At 39.6% G+C, this 20514-nt stretch overlaps 1 protein-coding gene across 1 annotated transcript in view; it reads right to left on the bottom strand.

The window, feature by feature from the left end:
* CNTNAP4 (contactin associated protein family member 4) overlaps positions 1 to 20514 on the bottom strand; it is a 261201-nt gene that overhangs the window by 207768 nt on the left and 32919 nt on the right. The window contains exon 2 of the mRNA XM_034638501.1: positions 14887 to 14997. Coding sequence (XP_034494392.1) covers positions 14887 to 14997 — 111 coding nt within the window. The remainder of the gene's footprint in view (positions 1 to 14886; positions 14998 to 20514) is intronic.

Below are 20514 nucleotides of genomic sequence, written 5' to 3'. Positions count from 1 at the left end.
CATAATTAAAAAAAAAGAACTTAAATGTGCATTAGGAGTATACAAAAAAACATTTATAAATATATATAATTTTAAGCAACAATCAAGTACCGGGAACACATCGAACTCTTGGTCCAGGTCTTCTGCATTGCAGTCCAATTTGTAAAAGAAATTCTAATATTTTTTCCCCAAAAGCATTATATTTTGACTCTTAGGAGATAAATTCAGGTAGGTGGTATGCTAGCACATGTTTAATATGCTGTTCTCCGGGGAGGCTGTGGGGGGAAGGAGCCCTGCTTTGCAGCATTTGTCAATTCCTGCGGCGTAAACGCTCCCCCGATGGCAGGTTTCAAGCTCCCAACTTGATAATGCTGAGTTGGGAAGAGCTGCTGACGGTGGGCTCCCACAAGCCAGCAGCTTAGTGACCACAGCTCAGATGAGCTACGTGAGCAATGCAGCTAGAATCGTATTGCAGTTAGGAATTTCTCACTTACAGCCTCGGGTATGAAAAATGCATTTTTTCCCTAACTCAATCTAATTTTCTCTCTTGAGTTTCCATTCTGTCTAATGTAGAAAATCAATCTAATCATTTCTGAGGAACTTGGTCCAGTTCATGGATTATTCAGTCAATTCAGGATTTTATTTCTGTCACCTACAGCCTGCAGATGCTCACAGGGACCTGTTTCCCTTCCTGCCAGCCGTGGGAGCAGGGGCCAGGAGGAACACTGCCTGGTCTTTTACGCATGCAGTCAAGCACCTTCCCCTCTCCTCCACTGTCACCTGCTAAGGGTTGGTCGGACGTGCTTTATCACAGCATTTGGACGTTCTTCCTCCCGTCCCAGGGGTGTCCCTTTGCCCACACCCACCTCTCCACTCCCTACCTCCTGCTTTCATTCTTGGCACCCACGGCAGCCCTCGGTTCTCCCCCACGTGCCACTTGGGGCTGCTGTGGGGTCCCTGCCACACCACCATGTCTACACTGCCACAACAGAGTGATCTGGTGACTTGTCTTGGGTGGGCAGGCTCCCATCCAACGCCCACTCTACTCACAGCCTTCACATGCAGACACCTGAATGTGAATGAAGGGCTCTGTGACATTTCCGACTGTGGACTTAATCTGAGGCAGGACTTCAGGGAAAACGGGTCTTCACACTTGCTTACTCATGCCCAACCCTCTTGCTACTTTTCCAAACCTTCCTTCTCTCTTCCCCTCAGTGGGATACAGGGAGAAGGGACTCCTTGATGCTGCTCATTTCTCTTTCAAATCCTTTATATCCTACACCTCAAAGGTACCCACTTAGTGTTGTTCCCAAGCTGTGCAGTGACCCCGTTTCCTTAAGACTTGGGTGACATGTGCCTCTCTGAGCTGGGAGAGGAACTGAAGGACAGGTGGGGAGGTCATATCCATTTCTGCTCCCCAAATCATCCCACACACAGAAATATCTCTGAAGGAATTATTATTGCCATTAAAAATGTTTTTATGTCTTCCTTCATTACACGAATTTATGGGCTCACCATCCCCAACATTAATCAGTGTGCTTTAAGGCAGAAAAGCAGACACTACTGCCCACTTGTTTGCACAATATAGTGAAAAGAACTCTCTACCCCCCACCTCCCAGTGGCCACAGTTTGGTAAGACAGTAACACTGAGACCTGCTACTGTCTGCCAACCATCTTCTGCGAATGAAGCCCCTTCTGTCTACCCGCTGCCACCTCAGTCCGGCCCCACCACATTCTCCAGGCTGCAATGTGAGTGACACACCAGACGAACCGGAACAGGAGAAAAAAGTGTTTTCTCCCACAGTATGGGTCACCAAGGTGAACCAGACTGAAAGACTGATGAGTGGTTTTGCTCTTATACGGGCAGAAGCAGGATTAAAACTCAGAAATCAAAGTAGTTCTCACATTGAAGAAAGCAGGAGTCTGCTAGCATTTTCTCATAATAGTACTCTTCCACATTCAGAGCCACTAAAAAAAAAATATAGGTTTTGATAGTGTCTTTTGATAGAGGAATTTTGCAAACAGCTCATTCTACTTTGCTCCCCATCATATCAACAATGAGATAGCTTTCGGTGTGGGTTTTTTTGGGGTTTTTTTGTTTGTTGTTTTTTGCTATAAGGAGTGCAACTTGGATGCCTATGTAGTTCCGTTCTTTTCCATCACAGAAAAAATTCATAACATTCACATTAGAAACACTAGTTTATTTTTTTGTTATAATGTGTAACTCCAGATATTTTCTATTTGTTGAGACATTATTCTCCTCATTTCTTTTGGCTCCTTGAACACACTTAAGAGAGTTGATTTAAATTCTTTATGTACTAGATCCAAAGTCTCTGCTTTATCTATCCAGGGCTTTCCTTATTTGGACGCCTGTATGAAATCACTACATTCAAATATTCACATATCCAGCTTGTGTGTTTTATTCTTTGTATTAAAATCATGGTCACTCCTTATATTTATGATATTGTTCAAGTTTCTATTTCTTACTTTTTTAATCCATTTATGTTTTCATGTTTCAATGAGCTCTTTATGTGTTTGTGCTAATCATAGACTTAATACCATGTATTTATTATGTTTAGTTAGATTAAATAATTAGATTTGTAGAACAAATATAAGCAAGAGCACACAAATTAAGCAAAAATGGGTTAGTTAAGAGAAACTATACTCTGTTAGTAAATGGTAGACAATTCATAGATTACCTTACTATTTAAACTAAAAAAGTTTATGAATATCTTTTCCTCTTTCCTTAAAACTACCAAATTATCTGCTCAACCACTGCAGAATATTAGATGGACTTAAGAAAGCACATTCAGAAACATCCATATGTGCAATGAAGGTGGGGTTGAAAAATATTAAACAGGCAAAAACAAGGCTACAACTGCACTTGAAAATTTATTTTTATTGAGGAAAGCCTCAAAATTGCATGAGCAGTTATGGGTCTATTAAAATAACCTTCGTTAGAAATCCAAAAACTGCAACAGGGTAGTAGCAATGGAAACTAAAAAAAAAAAAAAAAAAAAAAGGATATAAGAGAGAGATTGCAAACCATGCATCCACACATAGAACTTACCATCTTTAGGAGGAGGGATCAAGAGAGAAATAAAAAGTGATTCTAAGAATGTTAAGCCATGGTGATTAAGATAACCACCAGGAACCGGAAAAGAAAAATAATTACAAGCAGAAGCTGGTTTGGAGGTGATATATTTAACTTAAGATACGTTGAGCTTTTTTGTAAAGACAAGACATCTCTTAGGCAGCTGGAAAATTCCAGCAGGCAGTTGAAAATACAAGAAAGGAGATTATTGGACATGTTTCTCCTCCAGCGCAAATGTGGGAATTGTCTGCACAGGCCTCCTCCTGAGGCCCTGGCAGTGGACCAGCTCGTTCTAGGAGGGCATGCACAATGCCAAGGTCAAGGAAGAGGCTTTGGAAAAACCCACATAAATATTCTCATTTTGGCACAGAGTCTCTGATCCTGTTTTTCATTTTTATATGGTCAGATATTTTTATATAGTGTATTAAATCAGTTACATTTTATATGGCCAATTACATAGTTCATATTACATGTGTCCCTTTTATATTCTATTGTTAATATTCATTACGTGTCAACTTTTTTTTTAAAAGGTAAAAAAGATAAGAGAAAAATAACAATCCTCAAATCACTTAAATAGGATTTGGGGCTAGCTTTCTACTTAAATTATTAGACCTTTAAAGACCTGACAATTCCCACTGAAGGAGAAAATCTTTGATATAAAGTCCTATTTGAGAAGAAACATAGAGAAATCCTTACAAAATCATGTAATTTTTTTCACATCTTTTCTCATGGAATTACATCTGCAGGGCAGCCTTCAAAGGGGATATAGTTAAAAATCAAATGAGAAAATTTATGGGAACAGGTTTTAAACTACAGATCATTAGACAGACGATAGTAATGATAGACAGACGGACACAGAATATATGAAGTGATGTCAGCAACATGGCAGAATAGGAAGTCTCCTGCTCATAACCCCCAGAGCAACAATAATTTGGCAGCCCTCCACGGACAAAAGTGCCTTTTCGGGAGCTCTGGGACCTAGCCACAGGCTAGGAGCAATTCTGCCCTCCCAGGGTCCCACCAGGAACACACGTGACCACACCCCTGGAGGCAGGCCCTCCAATTTCCATCAGGAAGAAGATCCTGAGTTTGTTTCCCAGAGTCCACAGTCTCTGGGAAACAAACTGAGGGCTTCAGAGGGGAGGGGGTTGGTGGAATGGGATAGGCCGGTGATGGGGAGTAAGGAGGGCAAGTATTGCATGGTGTACTGGGTGTTATACACAAGTAATGAATCATGGGACTTTACATCAAAAACTAGGGATGTACTGTATGGTGACTAACATAATATAACAAAAAAATATTATTATTTAAAAAAAAAAAAAAGGAAGATCCTGAAACCGGTCTGCAACTGGGCTCCGGACCCTCCCAGCTGCTCCCAGAGCAGTTCTGCCCATGCAGGGACTGGGCCAGCCCCTCACTGCCGGATCAGGAAGCAGTCCTTCCCGTCCTCCAGGAGCTGCCCCCAGAGGTCAGCCCTCAAACCTCGTGGATCTTGAAGGGGTCCTGCACCCCATTCTAAACTCTCTCAGCTGCAGTTCGGAACTCACTCAGGCACATGCAGCGAGGCACACCCGCTCATGCCTCCAGAGGTAGGCCTGCCTACTTTGATCCTACTGGACCTTGAAGTGGCTCCGTGACTTGGCTCCAGACCCTCTTAGCTACCGTCCTTAAGCAGTCCTGCCCACCCAGGAGTCTGGCAAGAGACATGCTCTTCCATGCCCTTGAAATCAGGCCTACAGACCTTGGTCCAAGCTGTGGACCCTGACGCAGCCATTTGAATCAGTTCCAGGCCCTCTCAGACACAGTCTGTGACCAATCCTGCGTGCCCAGGGACCTGCCCTGTGATGCTCCTTCAAATGCAGACAACAATGCAACGTTATACAGATCCAAAACATCGGGCAGACATGACACCACTGAAGGACACTAATAAACTTCCAGCAACTGACCCCAAAGAAATGAGGATCTACAAACTGCCTAACAAAGAATTCAAAATAATCATCAGAAAGGCGCTCAATGAGATACAAGACAGACAACAAAACAAAATCAGAAAAACAATGCATGAATAAAATGAGAAGTTTAACACTTCTGAGCAGCCTAATTGGGATGCATCTCAGAACTTTCCACCCTGAGGACAAAGCGGGAGATTTTTATCCACCCCTTTTTTGTCCTCCATTGGTCAAGATTAGCCTCACAGGCAGGTACTACTCCCCATACTCCACTATCACAATTACAATACCCGTGGATTCACTGGGAGCAGCAAGGGAACCATGGGCAGGGAGACTCAGGTAAGTGGTACAATCCCAGAGGAGGTCCTGTTATACCTGTTGGAAGCTGGAGTTGCTCCATACCTCACTGGCTGGAGAAAGAGCTGTGGCTGAGAGGACCTAAGTGTCACCCAAAAGATGTCCAACAGATTACAGCACATCTTTAATGACCATAGTCTCTAATAAGAGTGGATACAAAAAAAAAAAAAAAATAGAGATGGCTTTCTACTGCTAGCTATCCTCACACTTCTGTCCGATCCTCTCCTAGAGGAGATGCTCCGTAGTCTTACATATGGTATTGGACTAGAGGTGTCTAGGCCCCTGCTTTCACTGTTTCTTTGGTGATGCAACCCACCCTGCTTGCAGAGCACATGTGCCTTCCAGCCAAGAAGGTGCATTCGCATTCTGAGGCTCAGTCCCAGTCCCTCCACACATATATGCTAACATTTTGTTTGGAGTATTTTGCATTTATAGTCATGACAGAGTGGCTTTTTTTTTTAAAGATTTTATTTATTTATTTGACAGAAACAATAACAGCCAGCGAGAGAGGGAACACAAGCAGGGGGAGTGGGAGAGGAAGAAGCAGGCTCATAGCGGAGGAACCTGATGTGGGGCTTGATCCCATAACACCGGGATCACGCCCTGAGCCGAAGGCAGACGCTTAACCGCTGCGCCACCCAGGCGCCCTGACAGAGAGTGGCTTTTAATTTTCCTTTGTTTGTCCTTGACAGCGCTTGGTATCAAGGTTATGTTGGCCTCACAGAATGATTTGGGAAGTATTTTGACTTTTTTTCTGTCCCCTAGAAGAGAATGTGGAAGATTAGAGTTTTATCTTCCTTAAAAGTATCTGGGAGAATTCACGTATGAAGGCATATTAGCCTGCAGTTTTCTCTGTTGGAGCGTGTGAATTATGGATTTACTATCTTTGTAACAGACAGAGGGGTAGTTAAGTTTTCCATTTTATTTCTTGGGCACAACCTTTTAGGTTGTGTTTTTCGAATAATTTTTTCAATTCGTTTAAATTTTCACCATTATTAGCAGGAAGTTTGCTGAAACATCCTCTTGTTATATTTTTGTCTTATTGTTATATTGCTTGTTTTCTATCACATTAATTAATGCACTTTTTTCTTTTCCTTTTCCTTACTTTTGGTCTAATCTGTCATTTTTTTAAGAATTTCTCAGGAAATTGAAGAAATAGGCAATATTTAAGATTTAGCCTGCCTTTTTTTATAATACATGCAGGTAAGGCTATTAGTTTGGACTAAGCTGCATCTCAATTTTGACCTACAATAGTTGGTTATCACTGAATTAAAATATCCCTTAATTTCCATTGAGATTTCTTTTTGGAAAGTATATTAATTAAATTCTACGCCATTTTAGGTTTTTCAGTTTTTCTTAATTATTGATTTCTAGCTTAACTCAACTATATCCAAGGGACTTATTCTGTAGGATTTAAATCCTTTGAGATTTGTTCAAACAATTTTTATGGCCCAGAATAAGTTTAAGTAAATATTCAAAGGTACATTGGATAAGAATGTGTATTCTGTAGTTGTTGGGGGCAGGGTTTTATACAACCTATCCATTATATAAACATAAATTACATATTATGTCAAATTTATTAATTTTGCTGTTAAAATCTGTACTTCCACTGTTTTTTGCCTACTTCCTCAATAAGATAGAGAGAGAGAGAGCAGTTAAAAACCCCTCACTCCGCTTTGTGTTTCAATTTGTATTGTTTGTTTCTCCTATTGTTTCTGTCCATTTTTCTTTAGATATTTTGAAGCTCTGTTATTTGGTGCAGAAAATGTCATGCTCACTATATACTATTTCCTTTCCCTCCAGGATCTTTGCCCCTTGAAGGCTTGGCTATCTTGGGTTTCTATCAGCTATCTTCAAGCAGTTAAGACTTTCTGGTTGGTTTACTAGTTTATAGAAATGCAGCTATTACAGACTGAACGTGTCTCCCCATAATTCATAGTTGAGGCCCTAACCCCCAATGCGATGGTATGTAGGTTTAGAATAGGTCTTGAGGGGCGCCTGGGTGGCACAGCGATTAAGCGTCTGCCTTCGGCTCAGGGTGTGATCCCGGTGTTATGGGATCGAGCCCCACATCAGTCCTCCACTATGAGCCTGCTTCTTCCTCTCCCACTCCCCCTGCTTGTGTTCCGTCTCTCGCTGGCTGTCTCTATCTCTGTCAAATAAATAAAATTAAAAAAAAAAAAAAAGAATAGGTCTTGAGAGTGGGCCCCTCATGATGTGATTCGTGCCCTTTTAAGAAGAGGAAGACAGAGAGATGGGCTCTCCACACAAACACCTCAAGGAAAGGCTGCATGAGCACACGGCAAGAAGGTGGCTGTCTACTAACCAAAGTAGGCTCTCACCAGGAACTGAATCTGCCACCATCTTGATCTCAGACTCCCTAGCCTCCAGAACCGCAAGAAATAAATATCTCCTATTTAAGACCTCTACGGATTTTGTTACAGCAGCCCAAGCTGCCTAAGACATTAACTTTCCTAAACTGATCATACACGGAGCCACGTTGCTCCATTCAGGTCCTTTACCATGAGGGAGGACAACATCTTAGGTACAACTTGATCATCCAGAGTTTGCTGGGGGATCAGGCTGTGTGTGGGACTTGAGTTGTGATTGTTTGGTTTCTTTCCCTTCCTCACTCTGCCTTCTCCCCCACTTCCCTCACTGTTTTCTCCTCGTAGGTATCCCTTAATAAACCACTGGCACCTCATCATTGCCCAGGGTGTGCTTCTGGGAGAATCCACCTAACACAACACATGATTACTGAACTCACGGTTTTCTCTGTATCTACATGTGAAATTTTCCTACTTGGCACTCTGAAAAGTATTAGATACACACAAAGAAAGGTACATTATGTGTTAATGATAATTCTAAATTTTATGAATGTATTTTAATTGACCAAATTTGAGCCACTGTATCAATTTCAGTAGGACCATATCTATAACTTGAATTCCTAGATTTTATGGCAATTTAAGACATTTCCTAAGCCAGGAACATTCTGTGTCTTCTCACTTGAGGAGACAGAGAAGAACAATCTGCCTTAACGTACCCTACTAACTTTCTTATTGAAGGGCCTTCAATTTCACTCACTCACATGCTTTGAAAAAAATCTCCATTATTAGAGTGAGTCAGAAAGAAAAGATACCGCCGCTAGAATAGTACCGATAAGAAGAGTATATTGTCAGAGTTTAGAGATCCTCGAATTCAACCCCATACTTTTATAAGAAAGGAGAAAAAGAAATAACTTCATTTCCCTAAGGAGACTCACAATTTAGTATTACGATCTAGTTTTGATGTTGCCAAAACCAGATTTTTTTATCACTATAATTTGCTTAGGATTGGCTACTTGGCACTTTCACTCAGATTACATTCTCAGATTGATTCAGAGCTGAAGGAAGTGTGCTACAGGGCAGACAAAGATGATAAAGGGAAGATAGAAGGAAGACCAGGACTCTGGCAGGAGAGAGGAGAAGAGAATGGAACATATCCTTCAGGAAGGAGCCCAGTAGGGAGGGCAACATCAGAAGTAAAGAGAGAGCCAAACGGCCAGGTGGACAATCGCCTCTGGTGTTAAGTCAAGTGAATCAATAGAAGAGTGGAAGTGATTCTATATTAATCACAGAAATGACAGCAAACTCTCCTCTGCTTTAATGAACACAGGATATAGGTATACAGAGAAATAAGATGTAAATCTTCACTCATTTTTATCCCATCCTCTCAAGGCCAGCACACAAAATATAATCTAAAAGCACAGATGACACACCACGGACCATAAAGTTGATCTAGAACTTCATTTTGCAAACCTTTATCAAAATGTTAATCTCTTTGGAAGTTCTTTTTTTAACTTTATAAACCAATTTCCAATTGCTAAAAAAGTAAAAAAACTTCAAATAAAACCATCAGATCACCCTAGTTCACAGGCTTTGACTAAGGATATAGAAGAACGTCTTATCTTTACTTCAAGCTAATAACAGACACATAAAATATAACAATAATTTCTATTTTGCCTTATAATTAATCAGGAAGAAATCAACTCTTCCTACCAGAGTTATATGGAAGCCTGAATTCCCTGAGATTACCTTTGTAATGTATGCATTTGGTCCTGTGAGGTTTGCTAAACTGTGGTTAATGAGCAGGACATGCTTTGAAACTGTTTAACATTCTCTTGGGAACGTGCTTTTCTTGTGGTCATACCAGAGCCAAGATCGTTTTCAATAAAGTCAATACCATTTCAGTACCATCCCTATTCTTCCAATAGAAAATTAGGAAATTAAAGGGGTGTCCAATGGTGCAGTTGGTTAAGCATCCGACTCTTGGTTTCGGCTCAGGTTGTGATCTTACTTGAGCCCCACCTGGAGTCATCAGGCTCTGCGCTCAGCCCTGAGTCTGCTTCAGATTCTCTCACCCCTGGGACACCTGGGTGGCTCAGTAGGTTAAGTGTCTGCTTTTGGTTCAGGTCATGATCCCAGGGTCCTGGGATGGAGCCCCAGTCGGGCTCTCTGCTTAGCGGGGAACCTGCTTTTTCCTCTCCCTCTGCTGCCCCCCTGCTTGTGCTCTCCCACTCTCTGTCAAATAAATAAATAAAATCTTTAAAAAAAAAAAAGATTCTCTCACCTTCTCCCTCTGCCCTTCCCCCTGCGCATGCATGCACACACTCTCTCAAATAAATAAACAATTCTTTTAAAAAAGGAAAGAAAATTAGGAAATCAAAGCATAGTGATTAAATATTTTTTCTGTCCTTAAATGAGTAAGAGGTAGCAGTGATTTAAACCCAAGAATGGTGACCTGGTCTCAGATATGGCTAATAGTGAAGGGTCTGCTTTTCACATAAAATTTTATGATCCACTGGTGACAGGGAGAATGACAGTAGATTAGCTAAGGTTCAAGTGTGTTGGGGATGCTTGTGTTCTGTGACTACAGGGGCAACTCTCAGGGATCTGACTATTCAGGGATTTAGTTGGGTTTAAGTGCTCTCATCTCATGTTAAGAACTGTATATCTCCTAATCCTGGAGATAAGTTAGGGCAGGAGACAGAAGAATCAGGCAGAGCTGGTAAGAAGTCATGTACTCACAGCCCGAATCAGCATGGAGGTGTATGCCTCTTGCAATTTAGATAATTATTCAGGTGCCAAGGGCTTACTCGGGCACATCAAATTCTGGGTGTAATGGGGAAGCAGGTGATATAGAGCAAATAAACTGTTGGCATCTTTTGTTCTCTAACACGTACAAGAAAAGACCATGCCCAGTGCACCAAATTTGTATTCTCAGTCAGGAAGCTTGCACCACATCTCTGGTGCTGGGGGCCTCTCAGGCACAATCCTGACCCACACCCACTGTGTCAATGAGGCTCCCCTTTCTTTAGGCTTGAGTTTTTCCAGTGCTGTGCAAAATTCATCTCTTACTCTTTTCCTCATGAAGTATTAGTTATTAAGGGCATTAACGTTATCATTTTTTTAAATTTTATTATTATATTATGTTAGTCATCATACAGTACATCCCCAGTTTCCGATGCAAAGTTCGATGCTTCATTAGTTGCGTAACGTTATCGTTTTTAAAATGTGATAATTATAAAAGATTTTACACAATATGTTTAACAGCAGGAAACAGTCACCTCATCTGTCCTCTTCAGCACTGACATGCATCATGCACACCTTAGGGATTTATCTTTTGGGTTTTAATTTAGGCATAAAAGTTGTATGTGAACAAGCACAATGATTTAGGGCAGTAAAAATAACCAAATAACTCTGTATAGAATATGATAATTATTCTCATTAGAAGTACATCCGAAAATGGGAGTTCTCTCTGTCAGTGAACCAAATATGCTAATTTCTCTACAGATAGATGCTTGATTTTAACAGCAAATTCTATAGGCATGGGGAAAATATTGCTCTGCAAGCATCTAGAGTAGAAGGGTTTAGCTGCAGTTAAAAAAAACCTGACAGCGGGAAAACAGAGACAAACATTCAACTTTCTAGCAAAATAGGATATGTTTTGATCTTACAGAATAGATGAGAGAAAACTTGCAGTATTTTTCAGTTATGGAAGAAATCTGCTATATAAATAAGCACATGTACATATACATGTTTGCACTCAGACATATAAGTATTTTATTTTTGCTGTGCATATTTACTGCTTTATTATTTTACATGTACACACAAGTATATCAGTTTGCAATAAACCATTTCCTAGGTTTCCCAAGTACATGAAAATAAAAACTGTCATTTAGATTACACCGCAGCATGAAGAACAGTTCCACATATGTGGCTTCCTTATATTCTGTCCTAAGAACACACCTGGACTATCAAATGGTGCACTAGAGCCTGTTTGAACTTGACACTGACAACAGTAACCTTAGTTGGCCATCATAATTCAAACTACACTGAAACTGCAACAATATGCAACAAAATATTATGTAAAGGCAGAGAGAGGCTGAATTCCATTATGTCGCCAGTATTAGCAGTGGCAGGTTTTTGTTTGTCCGTGCTGTCTACCATTACATTACACTTCTCTGAGCTACGAAATCTTTCAGGTTCAAATTGGGAGGCATCCTCCCGGTACAAACAGGGATGGAAAAGAAGTCATTTACTCGACGGCACTTGTACTAGCTTCCCAGGGCTGCTATCACTGAATATCACTAACTGGGCAGCTTAAAACAACAGAACTTATTCTCACAGTTTTGGAGGTTGGAAGTCCAAAATCAAGGTGTTGGCAGGTCCATGCTCCTCCCTCTGGAGGCTTTAGAGAAGACTCCTTCCCTGCCTCCTCCTAGCCTCTGGCAGTTGCTAGCAATAGAGACATTTCTTGGTTTGTAGACAATCATTCCAATTTCTGCTTCCATTTCTACATCTTCCATTTCCACACTGCCCTTTCTCTTGGTCTCTTCTGTCTCTGTGTATCTCCAAATCTCATTCTCTTTACAAGGCCTGATCTGGAGCTCACCAGCCCTAAGCCAGTATGACCTAATCCCATATGACCATAACTTCATCACACTGCAGAGACCCTATGTCCAAATAGAGTCACATTCATAGGTATCAGGGTGAAAACTTGAATACATCTTTTTGGAGGACACAACCCACAACAGCACTCAAGTGGCAAAATTAAATTAATATACCTTCGAAAAATGTTCATTTTTCTTCCTCTCTCCTGGTAGACTCATTATGTTCAACAGTATCTTTTCCTGGTCTCCTTCTCCCACTATGGGAATAACGGGGCCTCCTTATTTTCACGGTTAACCACAGCGTTTATCTCACAGATGGAGAACAGCAGCTGGATGAGCTTGATTCTTTGTTTCTAGTTTGGTTTTTGGCTATAAGTTTTCTAGATTCCACACGAAAGGTTACTCTGTGTTTCTGAAATACTTAGACCTGCATTTGTTGATTTGACTTATTTATACAAGACCTCCTGACTTGACTAAACACCCTTCCACAGCCTTATCTAAATACACTACAAAGAGGGGCCCCTGGATGGCTCAGTCAGTTAAGCGACTGCCTCGCATGATCTCAGGGTCCTGGGATTGAGCCCCACGTCAGGGAGCCCACTTGAGCCAGAAGCCTGCTTCTCTCTCTCCTCGTCCCCTGCTCACACTCTCTGTCGTATCTCTCTCTCTCTCAAATAAATAAATAAAATCTTCAAAAATAAATAAATAAATAAATAAATACACTATGAGAAATGTTGATAGTAGAAATAATATATACCTTTAATAAATCACTCAAATCTGACATTCCTTTGTAAACACTTGATGTAATTAAGAGGAAACAAAAAAGAAAAACTAAATAAAAAAGAAAAAAATGTAATCAAGTAGGTTGACAGCCAGCAAAAGATAATTAAAATGATCCTGTTTTGTTTTTCCATTTCATTAACATGCAAATGAGATTCATGAAGTTTGATATTGTGGTTCACCAAGAGCCACAGAAACGAATTAAGAATGAAAATGAGTCTCACTGATGGAGACTTCAGATGAGTCTATAAATTAATGTAAAATATGATTTGATCCAATTAATATATATATTTTTGTATGATTTATTGAATCTCAACAAATGAAATAAGGATAAATAGTTAAATTAAATTTTGTATCCTTCCACGGTCCAGATCCTAGGAAAGCTCTTATTACTCAAATAGAGCTGTGGTGAATGTAAAACCCTGCCTTACGTTGGAAAGGAGTATAAGAGGGAGACGTCATTGTAAGATCAGTGTTGTGATGTAGGCATTCCTGCTAGAAGAACTATGGGGGCAGGGGCTGAACTGGTCTCCAGAGGGTCTAGGAGAGCTTGCTTGCCTGCAGCCAGTCAAGAATTCAGAATTGCAAATAGGGAGGGAGAGTCCTTGTGACCATTAACCCTCACTACAAGGCAAATAAAAGTAACAGGCAAGCAGTACCTACACAAATGTATTGAGGCTCCTCGAATTCCCCATTTGATACAAGGATCTCTGTGCTTGCTCTCCCATTGATGCTTTCACACTCAGAAACACACATAAGTGATTGTCTCAAATAATGGGAGGTATCAGTTTAAAATAAACTTAAATTTAAAGTCATGCTAAAGTGTTAGATATTTATCATGTGTACCAGATGGCAAAACACAGACCGACACACACATGTACGATCTATTTGTTATGTCCAGTGCTCACTGTGCTCAGGCATCACGACAGCACCAAGGATAGCATCAAAGAGAAAAATGAAAAGAAGTGGCTGACATATGGCATGCGAGAAGGGGATAATAAATGAGCAAATCACGGTTTCAATAATATATGATGTTGGTGTCTATTTTTTCATGGTTGCTAAAAATATTTTCTGTGCTAGGATTGCCAAGCCTCTTTCCGTAGAATGTAAGTGCAGACGGCTTTTGCCTTAGCGTATTATGGAAAGGGGCCACGGCGATGCTGTCTCTAAGTGTGCAGAGTTTTGAAATTCTCTCTTACTTCAAATAGCAAGTTGCCTTTTAATTATCTACACTTTCCTTTAAACATATTCAGGCAATCAAACACAACCTACCTAAGAGATTGTCAACAATATGAACGGAGTATTCCTAAAGGAGCACGAAACCTATTAAGTTCTCTTTCCTCCACAGGAGAGAAAATCATGTCACCTACATTGAGAATTAAACAAACTGTGAGATTCTTATTTTTAAATAACTAGCATCTTTGAAAACAACTTCTTGCAAGCTTCCTATTTAAGTTGAAATAGAGGGTCAATTAAATTTTCATGGCTACTGTATACATAATGATTGTATATTGTTATAGAAAGGTTTATCTGATAAGAGATATATAAAGCTCACCGTCCTGAAGGAATTCAGTTCTTCGGGTGCTGAAATGATGATACAGGATTTTAAAATAGGACATGACCCTTTGCCATTCCAGAACCAGTCCTACAGGTCATATGCTTCCCATGAGTCCGGCCATTTGCTGATTGAGACATGTACTTCCTTTCACAATATATCATTCATAATGATTGCATTACAAGAGAATGGAAAATTAATGAGATTCATCATGAACCAATCAAAAGGAAAAAAGGAGACTTACCATCTCTTCGATTCAGCCTTGCAAATCCAGCACCATGACTGCTAGAAAGTTCAGACGAACTGCTGAATGATGCCTGAGACAAGGTAGACACCAGAGGCTCATCACAATCATCTGCCAAAAGGGAAAATCCACACTCAGGTTAGTACGGTGCTGAGACTTCCCTGGATTCAACAGACCAAACAAACAAACAAAACAAAAGATACCAGGATCTCTAACACAATATCCCTACTGCTTATACAAAATTTTCTCCTAGAGGTCTAATAAGTTCAGTATGAAAAGAAAAAGCATTTGAAGACAAAAGAATATGAAAATAGGGAGGGAAAATCTCACAGAAATTATAAAATAATATCTTCAGATAGAAAAAAGGTTTACCTAAGCAAGAAACAAAAATACCTAATCAGTATACTGAATTTATAAATAAAAGTATATAAGGAAAGATTTATGAACTACATTAAAATTAAGAAATTATGGTTGCCAAAAGACATGTAAAGAGAAACATCACCTGTGAAAGTATGTGCAAAACAGCATATGATTAGTATTCCAAATTAAGGAAACTAAAATAAAATAAAGAAAAACAGGGGTGCCTGGATGGCTCAGTTGGTTGAGTGTCCAAGTCTTGGTTTCAGCTCAGGTCATGATCTCATGAGTCGTGAGATCAAGTCCTGGTGCAGGCTCCACACTCAGCAAGGACTCTGCCTGAAGAGTCTTTCCCTCTGCCCCCCCCCCCAACTCATATACACTCTCTCTCTAAAATAAATACATCTTTTTTAAAAAATAAAGAAAAATAAGAACTACCTTTAAATCAGTTAGAAAACACACTGGGAAAAATAGCACAAGGGAAGACCAGAGAGCTCACAGAACAGAACCTATATAAACTGATAGGCTAAGTCATCACTAAAAAGAAGTATAAATCAAGACTACAGTTAGATACTATTTTACAGACAGTATATTCGCAAGATTTTAGAATTCTGACAACACCAGATCATCTGCAATGTGGGCCAAGAGAAGCTCCAACAGGCTGCTGGTGGGGGGTGGGGGAGTGTAAATCTGAGCACCTACTTTAAAAAAACAATTTGTCATTAGTTTGTCCATTTGATATTTCCATACCCCAACATTCCTCCAATTCCACTGATACATACATCATCCTGGGCAGAGTACCCCTAGGATGAACCACTGGTCTCAAGGAATTTGCCTTTCTAACCCAAGGATGTGATAACAAATACCAGTATTTTCTCTGTCCCATAAAAAGAGAAAAGTTGGGAAACAAGGACCTAGAGAAACTCTTGCATTTGTGCACCAGGAGACGTGCAATTTCCAGCAACACTGCTCATAATAGGAAAGAATCATTCACAACCCAAACATCCAATGACCAAAGAACAGAGCAATAAATCATAGTACTCTTCACAGTGGAATAATATACAGCAGTATAAAGGAAATACACCAACGCACACCAAAGATAATGGCTGGATCTTAGACACAAAATTTTTAGTGAAAAAAAATCAAATTATAGAACACCATATAAGACATACTTGACAGTTTGCGTATCTTAAAAATAAGCAAAGCTAATAAGCAATATGTTGTTTAGGAATACGTGTGATTTTTTTAAAAAACTATTCTAAAAAAACAAAGAAATGAAAAGCATAAAATTCAGGATAGTGGTTACTTCTGGAGGAAGGCAATGTGCATATAGTGTGCGTACATACATGTATGTATATATCAATATGCACATAAGCATATACACGAAAGTATAGACCAGTCTATCATTTATCCTTTTATGTGTATTACATATACAATTTTTAAAAAAGGCACAAAGAGAGAGGGAAAGTATAAGAATAATCTCATGGTGACCTTGATATCCATATATGCTTATTTTATTCAACTAGTTCTTCATTCCATGCAATCTTTACATATGTGTCTTTTATTTTATACAATTATTAAGTTGTTGCCATTTTTTACTCTAACCAGAAAAATATTTCTTTCATATTTAAGAATTAACATAATCAGTAATTAAAAATCATGCAGGGTTATTGTCCCATTTTTTAATTAACAATAAGCAATTTAATTTAAATTAAATTAATCTAGGAATTATCTAGATTTATCTGAAATTGTATGAAGCTTATTCTGCCTGAACAGCTTTCTTAAAAAAAAGTCATTAGTAGTTTCATTGCTTAAGTATTCAAACTACAACATTTTTTGCAGTCCAGCTATTTGAAATGTGTTTTTCTTTAAAGCTAAATGTCTAAAGTATAAGAGATCAGTAAAAAATTTACCAACTTAACATTGGCATGCCTTTCAGAAGAATTTGCCTGAGATAGCATTTTACTTTTTAAGACTGTCTCATTTTTATTTAGAGTCCACTTTTTCTTCCTGCACACCTTAAATTCTTTAGCTAACTCTTGAGACAGACTTGATAACTGGCCCAGAGTTCCTGCATGTCTATTGATTTGCTTAAGTACTGACACTGTCGATCTGGTGGTAATTCAAGTATTAAGGAGGGCAGACATAAAGAAACACACAATCCATGGACTGACGAAGGGAGTTCTGATTATGCCCAACCATGAACAACTACCAAAATGCTTCCGTACACTGTGGAAAGGACAATGTGTGTGTCTGCATGTGCAAGCAAGTACATTATGTCTGGGGGTGGGTACGTGTGGGTGTGTGTTTACCAGAAGTACAGTCACTTTCGAATCATTATCAGTATTAATGTGTAAGTGTGACCAAAAAAAAAGGTGTTTAACTGCAATTCACAATCAATTATGCAGATTCAAATCGATGTCTCAGATGTAAAATGCCTCTCCAGTGCAATCACTCTTGAGGGCACATATTTACTGCTCATTTGTTTTTGCCATTATAAACTGAGAATCAATACTGTTCTATTTTTAGCCTAAAGTAGGTTAAAAAAAGAGAACGGGTGTTTATTTCATTTATGAGGAAAAGGACATGGGATATGGGAAATGGGTCAGGGAGGCTTCTGGTGTTTGGTAAAGTTCCAGTTATTGGCCTGAGTGGTGATTACATGACGTTATTATGTTTCACCACAAGCATACACATTCCCCATGATCTACTGTGTGTTTATTTAGCAATAAAATATTCTAAAGTTATTCTTACATAAAACTAATAACAAACACACGTTCAGTGAGTACTCTGTGCTAAGAACTTACAACCATTTCACACAGTTATTAATCTTTATCACTCTCTCTCCTCTTTGAGATACCAATATTACCGTTACGTTACAGATGAGGTAATTGACGTACAGACTTTGGTTAATTTGCTTGTCTCACTGTAGTGGAACCACAATGTTTAAAAGGTGAGCTGGGGTCTAGAATTCAGTATGCAAGAATGCCGTAACTACAATTACTATTTCTTTAGGTTTGGAGCATAGGAATTTCACCAGACACCATAATGACAGAAATAAACTTGTCTCTCAAGCAGTTGTATACTCTTATTCCAGATGTGCCAAGCAATTTATTACCAAAAAACTATAAAACTACTGATCTTCAACAGTCTTGAACCAAGGGAGGGAGGTTTCAGACAGCAATAATGAGTCTGGAGTAAAAGGAGTATTTCTCTCTAGACCTCAATAAAATGGAATTCTGGATTAAATATCAGTCTTCTGTGAATTTATTTCCAGAAAACAAGTTCTCTCTGACTGCAGCAGTAAATGCAGTGAGATGCAGGTTCTAGACTTGCAAAGAAGAGAACCATAATCAGAGGTGATTTAGCACCCCAGGGGACATTTAGCGACATCTAGAGACGCTCTGGTCATCACAAGTTGGGGAAATTCTAGAATCTAGTGGGTGGGGGCCAGCGATGCTACTAAACACTCTATGGTGCCCAGGGCAGCACTCCACAACAAAGAATTGTCCAATCCCACATGTCAATAGTGCGGTGGCTGAGAAACCCTATCCTAGACTCTAGTAAAAGCAACCCAGTGAACCAGTCTTCGCTGGACTAATCTCTCTAGAGCTCTCGGTTTCCTCAAATTTTCATGATTAATAATTTACAACTTCTCAGAGAGTATATGATCATTGTTCAGAGTGCATAAAAATATAAGTATTTAAGTAAGGAGCTTTCAAATCTGAAATAACATACTATTTCAGTTCAAAACATAATTGTATTGTTTTTAAATAAAATACTATGTCAGATCATTACCATCCTGGTCCCTTCATCAGAGACATATATATGCACATTTATTATTATGCACATAATAGTACGTATGTATTATAGTATACACATTATATTTGCATTTGTACAAATGTGTATGTACATATGTATAATATGTATACATGTATTACTACTACATAATGTAATACATATATGTACATACATATACATATGTTATAATGTATATACATACATTTATAATGTGTATAAAAGCTGTATAAATGCTAAGTTGGCTATCAAACTGTAAGTGTTGGCATTCACTTACTGTATGGTATCCTTATATAAATACATATGAATATATTTTATATGTACACATATTATATACACAAATGTGTCATTAATAAAAATACATACATGTATACATATACATAAATACGAATTCATATCAACTAGAAATATACATTAGTTTATATATTATACGTATATATAAATGTATAAATATATGTATTTATATGTGTAAATATTTTATAGATTTACATATATACATTAGTACACATGTATTTACATGTCTAAATATGCTATGTCATACATAACATTATTATATATTATTCTATTATAAATAAATACATATTATATATTACACATAGAACACATGTATTACATATATAATGTACACATTTACATATGCAAATATATAGTGTACAGGTACTGCACCTTCGCACCCACCCCTGCAAGTCTCTGAAGGACTGCCCAGACAGAAGTCATCAAGCAGGGAGCACCTGTGCTAACTGTGGAGGGGGGACTTTGGGACCCTACGCTCAACCTCTGCAGCCCCCTCCTGCCGCCGTAAGCACATGTGCCAACCAGCCTGGGGCCCTTACCTCACCTCACTTCTCTCCCAGTGCTGCAGCCCGCTCACCTCTTCTTCTGGCGCATCACTGGCATGTGGCTACTCACTCCTTTTCTGTACAGCCCTTGCTTTGCACTGGCGTGGAGGCCCTAGCCCCCAACTCCCCTCAAGCTGTCTTTTGACACTAAGAAGGAAGGTTGCCAAATTACAGGAGCAGGATGTAAGTGTTTTGCTGCCCTCCTCACCTATTAGGATAGGCCTGGGGAGACTGAGGCCTTCCTGGCCCTCAGTGCTGCTCTTTGCACCCCTCACCACCTGCACATGGGATGGACTGGTCTGTCTACCTCCTAGCAAGAGAGTTCTGGCCTACACCTGCTTTCCTCCTAGGGGCTAGAGGGTGGGCGGGGGTCATCACAGCTTCTACCCAGGCTTTGGGCTCCCCAGGCTGTGGGCTGCCGCAGTGCACACTGGGACTCAGCTCCTACCCTGCCCCACCCTTCACCTAGGTCAGTGGCCACAGGTGAGTAGGGAACTTCACTGCCCCAACTCCCTGCAGGAACCAGAGGAGGACCGTGAGTACAGGCTGATGTCTCTATGACCAGAGGTGGTGGAGGGGAGGCACATGCAGGTCAAAGGGACAAAGGAGCTCATTAAAACTCCAGTCACTAATG

Source organism: Ailuropoda melanoleuca, chromosome 12 (assembly GCF_002007445.2).
Source record: "Ailuropoda melanoleuca isolate Jingjing chromosome 12, ASM200744v2, whole genome shotgun sequence".
NCBI classification, from domain to species: domain Eukaryota; kingdom Metazoa; phylum Chordata; class Mammalia; order Carnivora; family Ursidae; genus Ailuropoda; species Ailuropoda melanoleuca.
Note: the sequence above shows the minus strand (reverse complement) of the source record. Positions and strands in the feature narration are given on the sequence as shown.